At 43.3% G+C, this 16,984-nt stretch overlaps 1 protein-coding gene across 2 annotated transcripts in view; it reads left to right on the forward strand.

The window, feature by feature from the left end:
• Window positions 1-16,984, forward strand: part of LOC118361386 (adhesion G protein-coupled receptor A3-like) — a 261,426-nt gene that overhangs the window by 94,267 nt on the left and 150,175 nt on the right. For both annotated transcript variants that reach the window (XM_052477897.1, XM_052477901.1), the window contains exons 11-12: window positions 4,124-4,285; window positions 4,860-5,066. In XM_052477897.1, coding sequence (XP_052333857.1) covers window positions 4,124-4,285; window positions 4,860-5,066 — 369 coding nt within the window. The remainder of the gene's footprint in view (window positions 1-4,123; window positions 4,286-4,859; window positions 5,067-16,984) is intronic.

A 16,984-nucleotide genomic window follows, 5' to 3' on the forward strand; every position in this document is an offset into this window, starting at 1 on the left:
GCAAGATTTTGGGTGCTAATTTAGCTGAGATGTCATCAGTGCGTCAACTTCGTATCATGCCATTTGAAGGGAAACTATACAGTGCCTTACAATTATGTCAAATTGTGGACGACTAATGAAATACAGAAATATTTCATTTACATAAGTATTCACACCCTGAGTCAGTACTTTGTAGAAGCACCTTTGGCATTGATTACAGCTGTCGTTCTGGGTACGTTTCTAACATTTTTCCACATCTGGATTGTGCAACATTTGTCCATTATTCTTTTCAGAATTCAACAAGCTCTGTCAAATTGGTTGTTGATCATTGATAGACAACCATTTTCAGGTCTTGCCATAGATTTTCACGTAGATTTTAAGTCAAAACTGTAACTCATCCACTCAGGAACATTCACGGTCTTCTTGGTAAGCAACTCCAGTGTATATTTGGCCTTGTGTTTTAGGGTATTGTCCTGCTGAAAGGTGAATTTATCTCCCAGTGTCTGGTGGAAAGGAGATAGTAACAGGTTGTCCTCTAAGAGTTTGTCGGTGCTTTGCTCCATACCGTAGATTTTTTTATACTGAAAAACTCCCCAGTCCTCACAAGCATACCCATAACATGATGGTACAGAAATGATGTAGTTGTTGAAAAATCATATTAAACACTATTATTGCACACAGATTGAGTCCATGCAATTTACAGTGCATTCAGAAAGTATTCACACCCCTTGACTTTTCCCACATTTTGTTACGCTACAGACGTATTCTAAAATGTATCATCAAATTACACACAACACCCCATAATGACAAAGCAAAATCAGGTTTTTAGACATTTTTGGAGATGTATATAGAAAAACCCCTGAAATATCACATTTACATAAATATTCTGACCCTTTTGCTCTGTACTTTGTTGAAGCACCTTTGGCAGCGATTACAGCCTCGAGTCTTCTTTGGTATGACGCTACAAACTTGGCACACCTATATTTGGGGAGTTTCTCCCATTCGTCTCTGCAGATCCTCTCAAGCTCTGTCAGGTTGGATGGGGAATGTCACTGCACAGCTATTTTCAGGTCTCACCAGAGATGTTCTTTCGGGTTCAAGTCTGGGCTCTAACTGGGCCACTCAAGAACATTCAGAGACTTGTCCCGAAGATGCACCTGCGTTGTGTTGCTTAGGGTTGTTGTCCTTTTGGAAGGTGAACCTTCATCCCAGTCTGAGGTCCTGAGCTCTCTGGAGCAAGATCAAGGATCTCTCTGGACTTTGCTCCATTCATCTTTTCCTCGATCCTGACTGGTCTCCCAGTCCCTAACGCTGGAAAACATCCCCACAGCATTATGCTGCCACTACCATACTTCACCTTAGGGATGGTGTCAAGTTTCTTCCAGACATGACGCTTGACATTCAGGCCAAAGAGTTCAATCTTGGTTTTATCAGACCAGAGAATCTTGTTTCTCATGGTCTGAGAGCCCTTCAGGTGCCTTTTGGCAAATTCCAAGCGGGCTGTCATGCGCCTTTTACTGAGGAGTGGCTTATGTCTGGCCCCTCTACCATAAAGACCTGATTGGTGGATAACTGCAGAGATTGTTGTCCTTCTGGAAGATTCTCCCATCTCCACAGAGGTACTCTGGAGCTTTGTCAGAGTGACCATCGGGTTCTTGGTCACCTCCTTGACCAAGGCCAATTGACCATCCCCCTTGACCATCCCCCAATTTCTCAGTTTGCCTGGCGGCCAGGTCTAGGAATAGTCTTGGTGGTTCCAAACTTCTTCCATTTAAGAATGATGGAGGTCACTGTGTTCTTGGGGACCTTCAATGCTGCAGACATTTTTTGGTACCCTTCTCCAGATCTGTGCCTCAATTACAATCCTGTCTCAGAGCTCTACAGACAATTCCTTCAACCTCATGACTTGTGGGACCTTATATAGACATGTGTGTGCCTTTCCAAATCATGTCCAATCAAGACCACAGGTGGACTCCATTCAAATTGTAGTAACATCTCCAGGGCTATCAATGTAAACAGGATGCACCTGAGCTCAATTTCGAGTTTCACAGCAAAGGTTTTTTATTTTTTAAATTATTTTTTGAACCTTTATTTAACTAGGCAAGTCAGTTAAGAACAAATTCTTATTTTCAATGACGGCCTAGGAACAGTGGGTTAACTGCCTGTTCAGGGGCAGAACGACAGATTTGTACCTTGTCAGCTCGGGGGTTTGAACTTGCAACCTTTCGGTTACTAGTCCAACACTCTAACCACTAGGCCACCCTAGTTCAGTTTCTTTATTTTTTATACATTTTGAAAAATGTATAAAAACCTGTTTTCACTTTGTCATTATGGGGTATTGTGTATAGATTGATGTGTGAAATGTCAGCAACGCCCTTTGCTGACAGGTGTATAAAATCGAGCACACAGCCATGTAATCTTCGTGGAGAAACATTGGCAGTAGAATGGCCTTAGTGAGGAGCTCACTGACTTTCTATGTGGAACTGTCATACAAGTCAGTTCGTCAAATTTCGGCCCTGGTAGAGCTGCCCGGGTCAACTGTAAGGGCAGTTATTGTGAAGTGGAAACATCTAGGAGCAACAACGGCTCAGCCGCGAAGTGGTAGACCACACAGGTTCACAGACCAAGACTGGCGAGTGCTGATGTGCGTAGCAACACTCACTACCGAGTTCCCAACTGCCTCTGGAAGCAGCGTCAGCGGAAGAGCTGTTCGTCAGGAGCTTCATGAAATGGGTGTCCAAGACTGAGCAGCCGCACACAAGCCTAAGATATAAATGTGCAATGCCTAACGTCTGCTGGAGTGGTGTAAAGCTTGTTGCCATTGGACTCTGGACTCTGTAGCAGTGGAAACCTGTTCTCTGGAGTGATGAATCGCACTTCACCATCTGGCAGTCCGACTGACAAATCTGTGTTTGGCAGATGCCAAGAGAATGCTACCTGCCCCAATGCAGTGCCAACTGTAACGTTTGGTGGAGGCTGTTTTTCATGGTTCAGGCTTGGCCCCTTAGTTCCAGTAAAGGGAAATCTTAATGCTAAAGCATACAATTACATTCTAGACGATTCATCCAACTTTGTGGCAACAGTTTCGGCAAGCCCCTTTCCTGTTTCAGCATGACACTGCCCCCTTGCACAAAGTGAGGTCCATACAGAAATGGTTTGTCGAGATCGCTGTCGAAGAACTTGACTGGCCTGCACAGAGCCCTGACCTCAACCCCATCGAACACCTTTGGGATGAATTGGAACGCCAACTCCGAGCCAGGACTAATCGCCCCCAACATCCGTGCCCGACCTCACCAATGCTCTTTGGGCTGAATGGAAGAAAGTCTCCGCAACAATGTTCCGACATCTAGCGGAAAGCCTTCCTAGAAGAGTGGAGGCTGTTATAGCAGCAAAGGGGGGACCAACTCCATATTAATGCCCATAATTTTTAAATGAGATGTTCGACGATGTAGTGTATTGTGTGTAGGCCACACTGTATGAAACTGATCAGTCGGTAGCGGAAATGGAACTAGCACTTTATGCTTCATGTACTCACAGTTCAGGAATAAAGGCGTCTTATCCTGCCACCATACAGCCTTCAGTATATTTTGAAAAGCGGTGCACTTTTCATCTTACTTTTTTTCTTGCTTGTGACAATAATGTACCTGAGAGGTGTGGTGATGAAGAGATAATATCCCCTTAACCAATTCAAAATGTCTATCCTCTATACGATTGAAGACAACTACAGGGTCTGGGCACACAGATCAGAGGAGTGTGTTGGAATTGGAATTGGCTTTTTCTGTGCGAAGATCATTAGTTGGAGCTCTCATCTCCAATCCACTTGCCATAGGTAAACACAGTCATACTAGAAAACCTACCAATACTTGGATTCCCAGATACACAATGATTAATGCCAACCCAATCTCTCTACAGAACAGTTAGATTAAAAACTCTGACGTTGATGTAAATAGTTCAACTGTCATCACAATGAAGTGATTATGCCCCATTGGAGACGCTAATCTAAATTAAATCTTTATATAATGAATAAAGTCACCATCACCACCCTCGAGCGATCCGTTTTGGTATAATAAATGGCTTTTCTTTAGTGGATGTGATAGATGTTAATGACAGATCTACTTTTCTCTCTTTTACCTGAATCCTGTAGCTTGGGGACTATATCTCTGACATAGCCAGTAACATGATGCTGGTGGAGGAACACATCCTGTGGATGGCTCAGAACGAGGCCAGGGCGTGTACTCGCATCGTTCAGTGTGTGGAACGCATCGCCGACCTGGCTCTCACCATAGACACGCAGGTCATATCAAAGGTAGGTAGACAAACATCAAATGCACTTAAATGTCTATAAATTACATTTGAACCCCTTAAAGGATACAGGTGTTGGATCTGACCAGTATTGTTCGCAGCAAAATAATCCTGCAGCAATAGGATTTTAACGTTTTAGTCCGTTCACACTTTTCCCGCAGATGTAATGTTGCTTGATCGTGGTTAGGCTTTTAGCTGGTCAAAATTAGGCTTCTTGAAACGTGCAATACTGTTAATGTAGTCGTGTGTTAGTGCGGGTGTTCAGAGACTTTATGTCATTCCTGCAACCCCGGGAAAATTCTCAGCGACAAAAGAGTGACCAAATTAAGATCCAACATCTGCACCTTATATGGTGCTACCAAGATTGGTTTCAGAATCAAAGCTAGTTCATCATTCTTTTAGTCTCACAGCTCAGCATGACCAGCACTTTGGTTTTGTTTCGTCAACATCTTTTTGTTGTTGTTGTTGATTCAACACAAAATGACCGACACGTTCAACAATTTCAATGATCAGCAATTTCTGTTCAGACCCGGAGGATAATCTCACTCCACCCTCCCTATCACTCTGTCTCCATCCAGGTGTCTCCTAACATAGCCCTGGAGGCCTTTCTGATCAGGCCGTCTAACTTCCAGGGTCTTTCGTGTACGGCAGGACAGAGAGCCCCCCTTCCACCCCTCTCTACTCAGAGGGCCGATGGGGACCGGGATGCCATCGGGGACCTGCTGCTCAACTTCAAATGTCACCCAGTCAACGGCAGCGGCTCCCCCGCCAGTCAACTCCGCAAGGTACAGTACATAGAAATAGAATGACTTGATAATAAAGCACACACTGAATGGTGAAATTCCTGCTTTTACTCCCTGGTTAATGGGAATAACATCCACTCAATACTGCCACTGGTCAAATCAAATCAAATGTATTTATATAGCCCTTCGTACATCAGCTGATATCTCAAAGTGCTGTACAGAAACCCAGCCTAAAACCCCAAACAGCAAGCAATGCAGGTGTAGAAGCACGGTGGCTAGGAAAAAACTCCCTAGAAAGGCCAAAACCTAGGAAGAAACCTAGAGAGGAACCAGGCTATGTGGGGTGGCCAGTCCTCTTCTGGCTGTGCCGGGTGGAGATTATAACAGAACATGGCCAAGATGTTCAAATGAACAGAAATGACCAGCATGGTCGAATAATAATAAGGCAGAACAGTTGAAACTGGAGCAGCAGCATGGCCAGGTGGACTGGGGACAGCAAGGAGTCATCATGTCAGGTAGTCCTGGGGCATGGTCCTAGGGCTCGGTTCAGTTGAAACTGGAGCAGCAGCATGGCCAGGTGGACTGGGGACAGCAAGGAGTCATCATGTCAGGTAGTCCTGGGGCATGGTCCTAGTGCTCAGGTCCTCCGAGAGAGAGAAAGAAAGAGAGAAGGATAGAATTAGAGAACGCACACTTAGATTCACACAGGACACCGAATAGGACAGGAGAAGTACTCCAGATATAACAAACTGACCCTAGCCCCACGACACATAAACTACTGCAGCATAAATACTGGAGGCTGAGACAGGCTGGTCCCCCTATTAAAGACTGTTGATGTGAATGCGGATGTCTGTTCTAGGAATTATACTGTACTTCAATGGTACAGTAAGAGTTAATCACAGATTGGACATTTATATCTGTCCAAAAGTTTCTCTTGTCTATATTTTTGTACATAATGCAGCTTATTATGGTAAATAATGAAATGCACCCACTGCTTGTTGTGTAAGAATAACAGGGCAGGGCTCCTGTCTGGCAGAGTTGATGGTGTCTATTACTCTCCATAAATTGACATCCTGTTTTGGTGCCATGGCATGGTGTAAATCAGCCGTGATAGGCTGCGCTGTAAAGTGGGAGGAGTGGGGATAGCTGGGATAGCTGTAGTTTTGAAGTCAGAGTATGCAGGCCATTCCCCTGTGATGGATACTGTGGCCTTGTATCCCTGTCACACTAAATCACTGTTATCCTGTCATAACGGCTGCTGGCCCATCCCAATTGACAGATGACAGCTTACAGTCTACAGATGCAGACAGGGAAAAACACTCCTCTGGCATTGAAGGTGCATTGTTTTGCAATATTTCAGTAGGTAGTTATACCCTTCAGCCACTGTGTGTGTGCGCGTGCGGATGTGTGTCTGCGTGTTTGCTTGCGTGCTTGCCTGTTTCTGCGTGGTTGTTAACTGTGTCCGATTCAGATTAGATAAGCCTGTCTACTGTGTTCAGCTATTATTTAGCTTGTTCGGAGGGCCCAGTGTAGCTACGCAGTGTTCTGAGATAAAATAGCCATGGGGAGAAAAGCAACGCAGTCCTTTAATGACTAAGCTGTCCCTTTGTGATTATCAATGACAGAGGTTGAGAGTATGACAAGGCTTATAGAAGTGAACAAATTCCAACCCAAACCTGTGTGGCTTGATAGACAGGGAGTGATTGTCATTGATTGTGAGGGGCACTCAGAGCAGTAGTGAGGCTACTTAGGGTGAGGGATGCTGCCAGCCAGCCATCTCTCAGCCCTCTCTCTCTCTCTCTCTCTCTCTCTCTCTCTCTCTCTCTCTCTCAGCTATCTCTCGCTCTCAGCTCTCTTTCTCAGCTCTTTTTCTCAGCTCTCTCTCTCTCTCTCTTTCTGCCTCTCTCATAACTATACTTTTTTTTAACCCTGGCACTGGACTCTTCCTTGCTCTCCTCTGCTCTGTGAGTACAACCCTCCGACGTGGCACTGCATATGCGAAGGTCCCTCCAATTACTGCCGATCTGGCACAGCCTCACAGGCCCTTTCTCACTTTTAACAGCCGCCCTGGCAGCCCCTCACATCCACTGTTTAGTGGGCGCTTTTCCACTCCAGTAATTTCTCATGTAGGCATCTGGTAGGATTATTTTGTGCATAGGAATGCCATTTACAGGATTAGAATAAGAATCCTGGAGAAATCAGTTTACTGTTATTAGGTTATTTTCTTGTGGAAAACAATGGCAGTCAACCAGGAATAACTGCACTATGGTATTTCTACATGACAATAGTCATTGTTTGTGTCTCTCACCAAATGAGGGATGTAAGTGCTGGACAGCTAGTCATCCTGATGTAGACAACAGTTATTTTGGGATTCCCCCCTTTGAATTCCAATATGTTTGGTACTGGCACGTCCCTAGGCAAGGCTTCTCCCATTGGGGGGCAATTCAACTTCTGGGTGTAGTGCCTCCCGGTGGCTGGAGGTGTAGGTGCAGGGGAGTTGCAGGGCTCAGCGGTTCCCTTTGATTGTCCCACTGCTCAGTAAAACCGACTCAGACCTACAACATCCTTTAGGAGAGGCTGCTTCCACTCATATTACCGTTCCCATCTCTCCTTTCCGCAGTATATTGTCTCATGCATAGAACACTGCATGTTTGGATTAATTGTAGAACACCCCCTCTCTGTGCTGTGGTTAGTTCAGTGTACTCTGCTGGTGTTTAACTTTAGAACCGCTAAAGCAGTCATTTTGACTGCTCGTGATTTTAAAAAAAATTCCCTGCCATTTTTTAGCTCATGCCGCCCTCCGTCCTTGACTTTTCCTAACTAAGTCGATATAACACACTGCTGTTGGGAGCTCCCTCCCTCTGCGTGAAAAACAGCACCTGCTAAAGAATGACAAGACAACGGGACAAGAGAAAGCCACATACAATTACGCACTACAACCAAACAAAGGTATGTCAAAGTGTGTCAAGTAAGTGAATGTTACAAAACATTTAGTCAATTGTTAGGACAAGGGATAACAGCTAAATTAAATTCAACTGATGCCATTGGTGTCACGCCTGCTCCCGCTCCCCATCCATGGCGCTCGAAGGCGCCAGGCTCCCCAGCATTGCTTACTCCTGCCACCATCATTACGCACTCCTGCCTTCCCCCCGTCACGCGCATCAGCAATTATCGGACTCACCTGGACTCAATCACCTCTGTCATTACTTCCTCTATATCTCTCTGTTTCCCCGCTCTGTTCCCCGCTTCAGCATTAATGTTCATATGTCTTTGTGTACCTGTGTGCTGACGCTGTTCCTGTCCTGTTACCTGTCTGTTCTTCATTACATGTTCAACTCCCCATCCCCAGCGTCGGTCCTTATAGAATGCCGAGGCCACCAAACGAAGCATGCTGGTGTTCCGGTTGGTGGTGACGACGGTTCCGGGGGCCGACACCAACTGAACCGAGGTTGCCTAAGCCAGCTCTTCGGGCTCTCATGAAAGGTTTCTTGCCCCGGTTGGCTCGGAAGGCACCCATCCCATGTCAGGCCTCAGCCGGATTGTCAGGTTTTTACGACCAGCCGGCGCGTCAGGCTGCTGCGCGTCTGCCGGACAATCGCGCTCCCACGCCTCAGCGGGATCGCCAGGCTTTCACGCCTCAGCCGGATCGTCGGGCTCCTATGCCTCAGCCGGTTGGTCGGGAGTTTAAACCCGGCCTGCTTGTCCAATGCCCGTGCGAGGTGCCTCTGGGGGTGAGGGGGGCTGTCACACATACTGGCTCCCCAGTATTGCTCACTCCTGCCTTCCCCCCATCACGCGCATCAGTGATTATCGGACTCACCTGTACTCAGTCACCTCTGTCATTACTTCCTCTATATCTCTTTGTTTCCCCGCTCTGTTCCCCGCTTCAGCATTAATGTTCATATGTCTTTGTGTACCTGTGTGCTGATGCTTTTCCTGTCCTGTTACCTGTCTGTTCTTCATTACATGTTCAACTCCCCGTACCTGCTTCCCATCCCCAGCGTCGGTCCTTACAATTGGGTGAAGATGCACACAAGTACGAGCTTACAATAATTTACTATTTTTGACTGCTGTCATATCAACAGTAATATACGTTATAATGCTATTGCTATTACTTTTTTTGCCAAGTTTCACTATTTATCAAGGCGACTTGCCGCTTATAATGATGTTTACATGCTGACCACACCGCTCTCGTTGCAAAATAAATTTACTCATACAGTACCAGTCAAAAGTTTGGACACACCTACTCATTCAAGGGCATTACTTTATTTTTACTATTTTCTACATTGTAGAATAATATTGAAGATATTAAAATGATTAAATAACACATATGGAATCATGTAGTAACCAAAAAAGTGTTAAACAAATCAAAATATATTTCAAATAGGCACCCTTTGCCTTGATGACAGCTTTGCACACTCTTGGAATTCTCTCAACCAGCTTCATGAGGAATGCTTTTCCAACAGTCTTGAAGTTCCCAGATATGCTGAGCGCTTGTGGGTTGCTTTCCATTTCACTCTGCAGTCGAACTCATCCCAAATCATCTCAATTGGGTTGATTTCGGGTGATTGTGGAGGCCAGGTCATCTGATGTAGCACCATCACTCTCTTTCTTGGTCAAATAGCCCTTACAAAGCCTGAAGGTGTGTTTTCGGTCATTGTCCTGTTGAAAAACAAATGATAGTCCCACTAAGCGCAAACCAGCTCGGATGACATATCGCTGCAGAATGCTGTGGTAGCCATGCTGGTTAAGTGTGCCTTGGATTCTAAATAAATCACAGTCACCAGCAAAGCACTCCCAACCCATCACACCTCCTTCTCCATGCTTCACATTGGGAACCATACATGTGGACGTCATCCGTTCACCAACTCTGCGTCTTACAAAGACATGGCAGTTGGAGCTCAGTTGGTAGAGCATGGCGCTTGTAACGCCAGGGTAGTGAGTTCGATTCCCGGGACCACCCATACGTAGAATGTATGCACACATGACTGTAAGTCGCTTTGGATAAAAGCGTCTGCTAAATGGCATATATTATTATTATATTATTATTAAACATCTCACATTTGGACTCATCACACCAGAGGACAGATTTCCAGCGGTCTAATGTCCATTGCTCGTGTTTCTTGGCCCAAGAAAGTCTCTTCTTATTGGTGTCCTTTAGTAGTGGTTTCTTTGCAGCAATTTGACCATGAAGGCCTGATTCACACAGTGTCCTCTGAACAGTTGATGTTGAGATGTCTGTTACATGAACTCTATGAAGCATTTATTTGGGCTGCAATCTGAGGTGCAGTTAACTCTAATGAACTTGTAACTCTGGTTCTTCCCGTCCTGTGGCAGTCCTCATGAGAGCCAGTTTCATCATAGCACTTGATAGTTTTTACGACTGCATTTTCCGCATTGACTGAACTTCATGTCTTACAGTAATGATGGACTGTCATTTCTCTTTGCTTATTGGACCACATTCTGTATACCACCCCTGCCTTGTCCCAACACAACTGTTGGCTCAAACACATTAAGATGGATAGAAATTCCACAAATGAACTTTTAACAAGCCACACCTGTTAATTGAAATGCATTCCAGGTGACTACTTCATGAAACTGGTTTAGAGAATGCCAAGAGTGTGCAAAACTGTCATCAAGGCAAAGGGTGGCTACTATATTTAGCTTTGTTTAACACTTTTTTTGGTTACTACATGAATCCATATGTGTGATTTCATCGTTTTGATGTCTTCACTGTTGTTCTACAATGTAGAAAATAGTAAAAATAAAGAAAAACCCTTGAATGAGTAGGTGTGTCCAAACTTTTGACTGATACTGGAGATGTTATTAAATAATTGCATCCACACTGCTCGCGGGCGTCAACGAGCGTCTGTGTAGCCAGGCGCTAAAATAGAACTTGGTTTTATCTGTGACGCTTGACTCGCTGCATGTCCCGCCTCTCCCATTACCGCATTGGATTTTAGGAGCATATACCCACGTGCCATCTCCTCATTGGTTTTTAGGAGCATATACCCACATGGGTGATTAAAAGATGAACTGAGGTCCAGTTGGTAGTGGTAATGGACCTCAAAGTTGGTTGCCAACTGTTATATAATGTCCAAAGAAGATGATGATGCCTGAAGGAGGAGAGATTACTAGAAACAAACTCGGTTTACCCTTTTATCTGTGGATTAGTTGTCAGAGTAGAGGACCTTGTGCATTTCAGGTAAAATAACAACCCAATGTTTTTATCCCAGGACATTTTTATTTTTTATTTTTTATTTTGTCATTGTAAAAACAAGCTGTTCCCATGTTCCAACGCAAATGCTTTCTGTTTCATAGTTTTAACAAAGGCACTCCACAAACATGTTTTATTGAACGTATAGCCTACAGTAACAGAAACTAATGAAAATGCTATTGTGTTATTTGAAATGAAGTACAAATTGTATCCTAATGTTACCCAAGGCCTTCATAAACACAAACAAAAGATTATTTTTATCTATAGCATATATGAAACATATAAATTACTCTGTTAGAATGTTTCTGTCAGATTGACTGCTCTTTAGCTTGAAGGGGGGGTCCATCAACGGCCAGCTGTTCTAGTGTTAAGCCATAGTGCTTTTTTTTATCTCCTCTCTCTCACTAGCTGTGTCTCATGCACGTTTAGTGCTGTGCTAGGTTAAACTGAACTATGGCACAAAGCCCATGCACATCCAAACGAGAGGCATAGCGTCAGCATTGCACTACGAATGGATGCACACAGACACAGACATACACACACATACACACGCTAGATGCCAGACCACAGCCACCAGCTCAGTCCAACACAAATGGTTTCAAATGTCTGGCTGGTAGCTAATTGGGTTGGATAACAGTGAAGTAGGAGGACTCTGGTTTGTGGATTTCCTCAAAAGAATTCCACTCAAAGACCACACACTCACCCCATAACACTCTGCCAAGCTGCACAGTTAGTTGTTGCCTTTTTACTTCCAGCAGAACGTCTAATAACAGAATATCAGGTGCATCATAAAGCATATTATAGTCTGCCAATAAACTACTGTACTATTTCAAATGAAAACACAAACACAGATATAATCATGCATTTAGTTTAATTTCAAACATTTTGCATGCCTAATAGAGATTTGTTTTAGAGAGGAGAAACATTCTCATGGACTCAATCTGTGACAGAAAGCTTATGATACTGTCTTTGATAAGCTCACCTGAGTTTAACTTGACATCGTTCATATTATTACCTACTTATCATCAAAGCAGATTCTCTTTCAGTGCCATCTGGTAAACACAATTAATCTCATCTGATGTAATTGCCCACAAGCATTTTTTCTACAATATGTTATGTCCTTAATTTAAATGCTGATCAATCTTTGTTTTGATGGTGAATCTGATTCTTAGAAAATGCCTGAATATGTTTTGGTTCAAAGTCTGACAATTAGACACCTAGGCTGACATGTTCTCCCTAATCGCACACCCGTGCATAAATAACAGTTTTGAATAGTGGGACATTGCAATAATCCCAAATATGTTTGGAATACTGCTGCTCACGATGTTTGCCTTGCATTTTCACATTGTTTAATTTAAATGACAGCATTAAAATGGCAGTTTCAAAATATCACGCCTCCAAGTGTGGTGGATAATACTGTTTTCATGCACTGTGAAGGTGAGATTAAAAATGTCTTCTAGAATCCCAGTGATGTCTTGTTTGCTTAGCATGGTAGAGTGCTCCTCTATGTGGAACAGATTTTGAACCCATTGAAGTGCTCCATATTTCCAAGATGTATTTAGCAAAGATGATCTAAATTGTTTAAAGGTTTAAAAGACTATCCTAATAAATGTTTGGATAATGGATGAATAGACTTTTTGAATAAAGGAGGAGGAATGGGCCAAAATTCACCCAACTTATTGTGGGAAGCTTGTTGAAGGGTACCCAAAACTTTCGACCCAAGTTAAACAATTTAAAGGCAATGCTACCAAATACTAATTGAGTGTATGTAAACTTCTGACCCACTGGGAATGTGATGAAAGACATAAAAGCTCAAATAAATAATTCTCTCTGCTATTATTCTGACATTTCACATTCTTAAAATAGTGGTGATCCTAATTTACCTAAAACAGGGAATTGTTTACGAGGATTAAAGGTCAGGAATGGTGAAAAACTGAGTTTAAATGTATTTGGCTAAGCTGTATGTAAATGTCTGACTTCAACTGTAAAACATTGTACAATCACAGAATTCAGGCATTTTGGTCGGAATTCAGGTATTCCATTTATTGTAAAATATCAATGGTGTATCAGTTATTTTTTATACTGTGTGATTAAATTAAAGACAATTTTATGTGCCTCATTTGCATATACAGTGTTTTCGGGAAAGTATTCAGACGCCTTGACTTTTTCCACATTTTGTTACGTTACACTCTTAATCTGAAATTGATTAAATAAATACAAATCCTCAGCAATCTACCCCATAGTGACAAATCAAAAACAGGTTTTTAGATTATTTATTTTTTACAAATGTATTAAAAATAAAAAACAGATACCTTATTTACATAAATATTCATACCCTTTGCTATGAGACTACAAATTGAGCTCAGGTGCATCCTGTTTCCATTGATCATCCTTGAGATGTGTCTACAACTTGATTGGAGTGTGGTAAATGCAATTGATTGGACATCATTTGGAAAAGCACACCCTGTCGATATAAAGTCCCACAGTTGACAGAGCAAAAACCAAGCCATGAGGTTGAAGGAATTGTCCGTTGAGCTCCGAGACAGGATTGTGTCAAGGCACAGATCTAAGGAAGGGTACCAAAACATGTCTGCAGTATTGAAGGTCCCCAAGAACACATTGGCCTCATTCTTTCTTAAATGGAAGAAGTTTGGAACCACCAAGACCAAACTAAGCAAATGGGGGAGAAAGTTCTTGGTCAAGGAGCTGACCAAGATCCCGATGGTCACTCTAACAGAGCTCTAGAGTTCCTCTGTAGAGATGGGAGAACCTTCCAGAAGGACAACGATCTCTGCAGCACTCCGCCAATCAAACCTTTTATGGTAGAGTGGCCTGAAATGTTTTCTAAAAACCTGTTTTTGTGCTGTTATTATGGGGCATTGTGTGTAAATTGATGAGAGATTTTTTAAATTATTATTCCATTTTAGAATAAGGCTGTCACCTAACAAAATGTGGAAAAAGTCAAATACTTGTGAATACTTTCCGAAGGCATTATATACTGTATACTGGTTGTATTTGAATACATTAAAACATTTATTTAAAGGGAAGGAATGGAGTTGCAACAACCCAAATCTTGCTCGGTCTATGCCTACCTGCACTCACTCACCTGTGCTGTCTCGACTTCTTTATTAATAATGTTATTGTCACGTTATCTTGCATAATTTAACTAGTTTGTCAAGACAAGGAGACAGCACAATTTTAATTCAAAACTCTTGACTCTAGGTTACACCTATCTATTCATACTTTACATCGTTTGTGATATCAGACATAATATCACTATAACCAGTGTTCATTTTCAGAAGTCATTTAAGCGGATCTCATTTATAAACATTTCAACTATATTAAATCATGAATTTTTTAAAATGCACAAAAAAATGAACACCGACGAAAATAAAGTTGTCCCTCGACAAAATCCCCGACAAAGTGTTCTCATAGATGCAACATTAAGCCAATGTACAGCATTCCATTGAACCCATTTCAGCCAGGACTGGATTGTTTGACAGGTAGTTATAAACGATTCGGTGGTCATTACGTTAACAGGAAAAAAAACAAATGGCACAAGCAAGACTGGGAAAGAATCGCCAGAGTAAAATTAAAGATATCAGTCCAGCTAAGTTTAAGTGACGAGGATTTTGCACCACTCAAACACAGGAGGTGGCTGAAAATAAAATACTCTCAGGTGGGTGGTCATGCGCTTTGCTAATGTATTGCATAATTTTCCATGGCATGGAAGTAGAGTTAAAAACGAACTGCATAGGGACAGCCTACTGTAGGCGTAGCGGACACTCCAGTTAGGACAATATGTATCAATCACTTGTCTCCCCCTTACTCATTGAGGCATACATAGTGAGGGTATGTGGCTGACCTGGTGAGATATTCTAACCTCCCTCTCTTAATAGCCTTCCTGCTTCATAGAGCTTTAGTGCTTTTAAATAACTCTACTGCTGGCCATTAGTCGCTAAACAGTCACCCTGCAGGTTAGAGCTATGCTACCTTATCTGGGGAACTGTTGCTGCTGGAAATACACAACCACAGGCAGGACAACACACCCACCAAATACCTCATCCCACAAGTGCTCAGAGACTAATTTAATCGATACAACCTATTTTTTAAACACAGATTCAGTAATTCCCCGATTCGTGGTGTAAAATATAATAGCTCATGCCATATAAACTCAGCAAAAAAAGAAACATCCCTTTTTCAGGACCCTGTCTTTCAAAGATATTTCGTAAAAATCCAAATAACTTCACAGATCTTCATTGTAAAGGGTTTAAACACTGTTTCCAATGCTTGTTCAATGAACCATAAACAATTAATGAACATGCACCTGTGGAACGGACGTTAAGACACTAACAGCTTACAGACGGTAGGCGATTAAGGTCACAGTTATGAAAACTTCGGACACTAAAGAGGCTTTTCTACTGACGCTGAAAAACACCAAAAGAAAGATGCCCATGCTCCCTGCTCATCTGTGTGAACGTGCTTTAGGCATGCTGCAAGGAGGCATGAGGACTGCAGATGTGGCCAGGGCAATAAATTGCTATGTCCGTACTGTGAGACGCCTAAGACGGCGCTACAGGGAGACAGGACGGACAGCTGATTGTCCTCGCAGTGGCCGACCATGTGTAACAACACCTCCACACGATCGGTACATTCGAACATCACACCTGTGGGACAGGTACAGGATGGTAACAACAACTGCCCGAGTTACACCAGGAACCCACAATCCCTCCATCAGTGCTCAGACTGTCCGCAATAAGCTGTGAGAGGCTGGACTGAGGGCTTATAGGCCTGTTGTAAGGCAGGTCCTCACCAGACATCACCGGCAACAACGTCGCCTATGGGCACAAACCCACTGTCACTGGACCAGACAGGACTGGCAAAAACGACTCTTCACTGACGAGTTGTGGCTTTGTCTCACCAGGGGTGATGGTCGGATTCGCGTTTATCGACGAATTAATGAGCGTTACACAGAGGCCTGTACTTTGGAGCAGGATCGATTTGGAGGTGGAGGGTCCGTCATGGTCTGGAGCGGTGTGTCACAGCATCATCGGACTGAACTTGTTGTCTTTTCAGGCAATCTCAACTCTGTGCGTTGCAGGGAAGACATTGTCCTCCTTCATTTGGTACCTTTCCTGCAGGCTCATCCTGACATGACCCTCCAGCATGACAATGCCACCAGCTATACTCTGTGCGTTATTTTCTGCAAGACAGGAATGTCAGTGTTCTGCCATGGCCAGTGAAGAGCCCGGATCTCAATCCCATTGAGCATGTCTGGGACCTGTTGGATCGGAGGGTGAGGGCTTGGGCCATTCCCCCCCAGAAATGTCCGGGAACTAGCAGGTGCCTTGGTGGAAGAGTGGGGTAACAGCTCACAGCAAGAACTGGCAAATCTGGTGCAGTCCATGAGGAGGAGATGCACTGCAGTACGTAATGCAGCTGGTGGCCACACCAGATACTGACTGTTACTTTAGATTTTAACCCCCCTTTGTGCAGGGACACATTATTCCATTTCTGTTAGTCACATGTCTGTGGAACTTGTTCAGTTTATGTCTCAGTTGTTGAATTTTGTTATGTTCATACAAATATTTTCACATGTTAAGTTTGCTGAAAATAAACACAGTTGACAGTGAGAGGATGTTTCTTTTTTTGCTGAGTTTAGTATTAACTTTAATACTAAGTGACAGTGAGTGCATACATTTTAGCATGTAGACCCAGCAGGAATTGAACTCACAACCCTGGT

Source organism: Oncorhynchus keta, chromosome 2 (assembly GCF_023373465.1).
Source record: "Oncorhynchus keta strain PuntledgeMale-10-30-2019 chromosome 2, Oket_V2, whole genome shotgun sequence".
NCBI classification, from domain to species: Eukaryota; Metazoa; Chordata; class Actinopteri; order Salmoniformes; family Salmonidae; genus Oncorhynchus; species Oncorhynchus keta.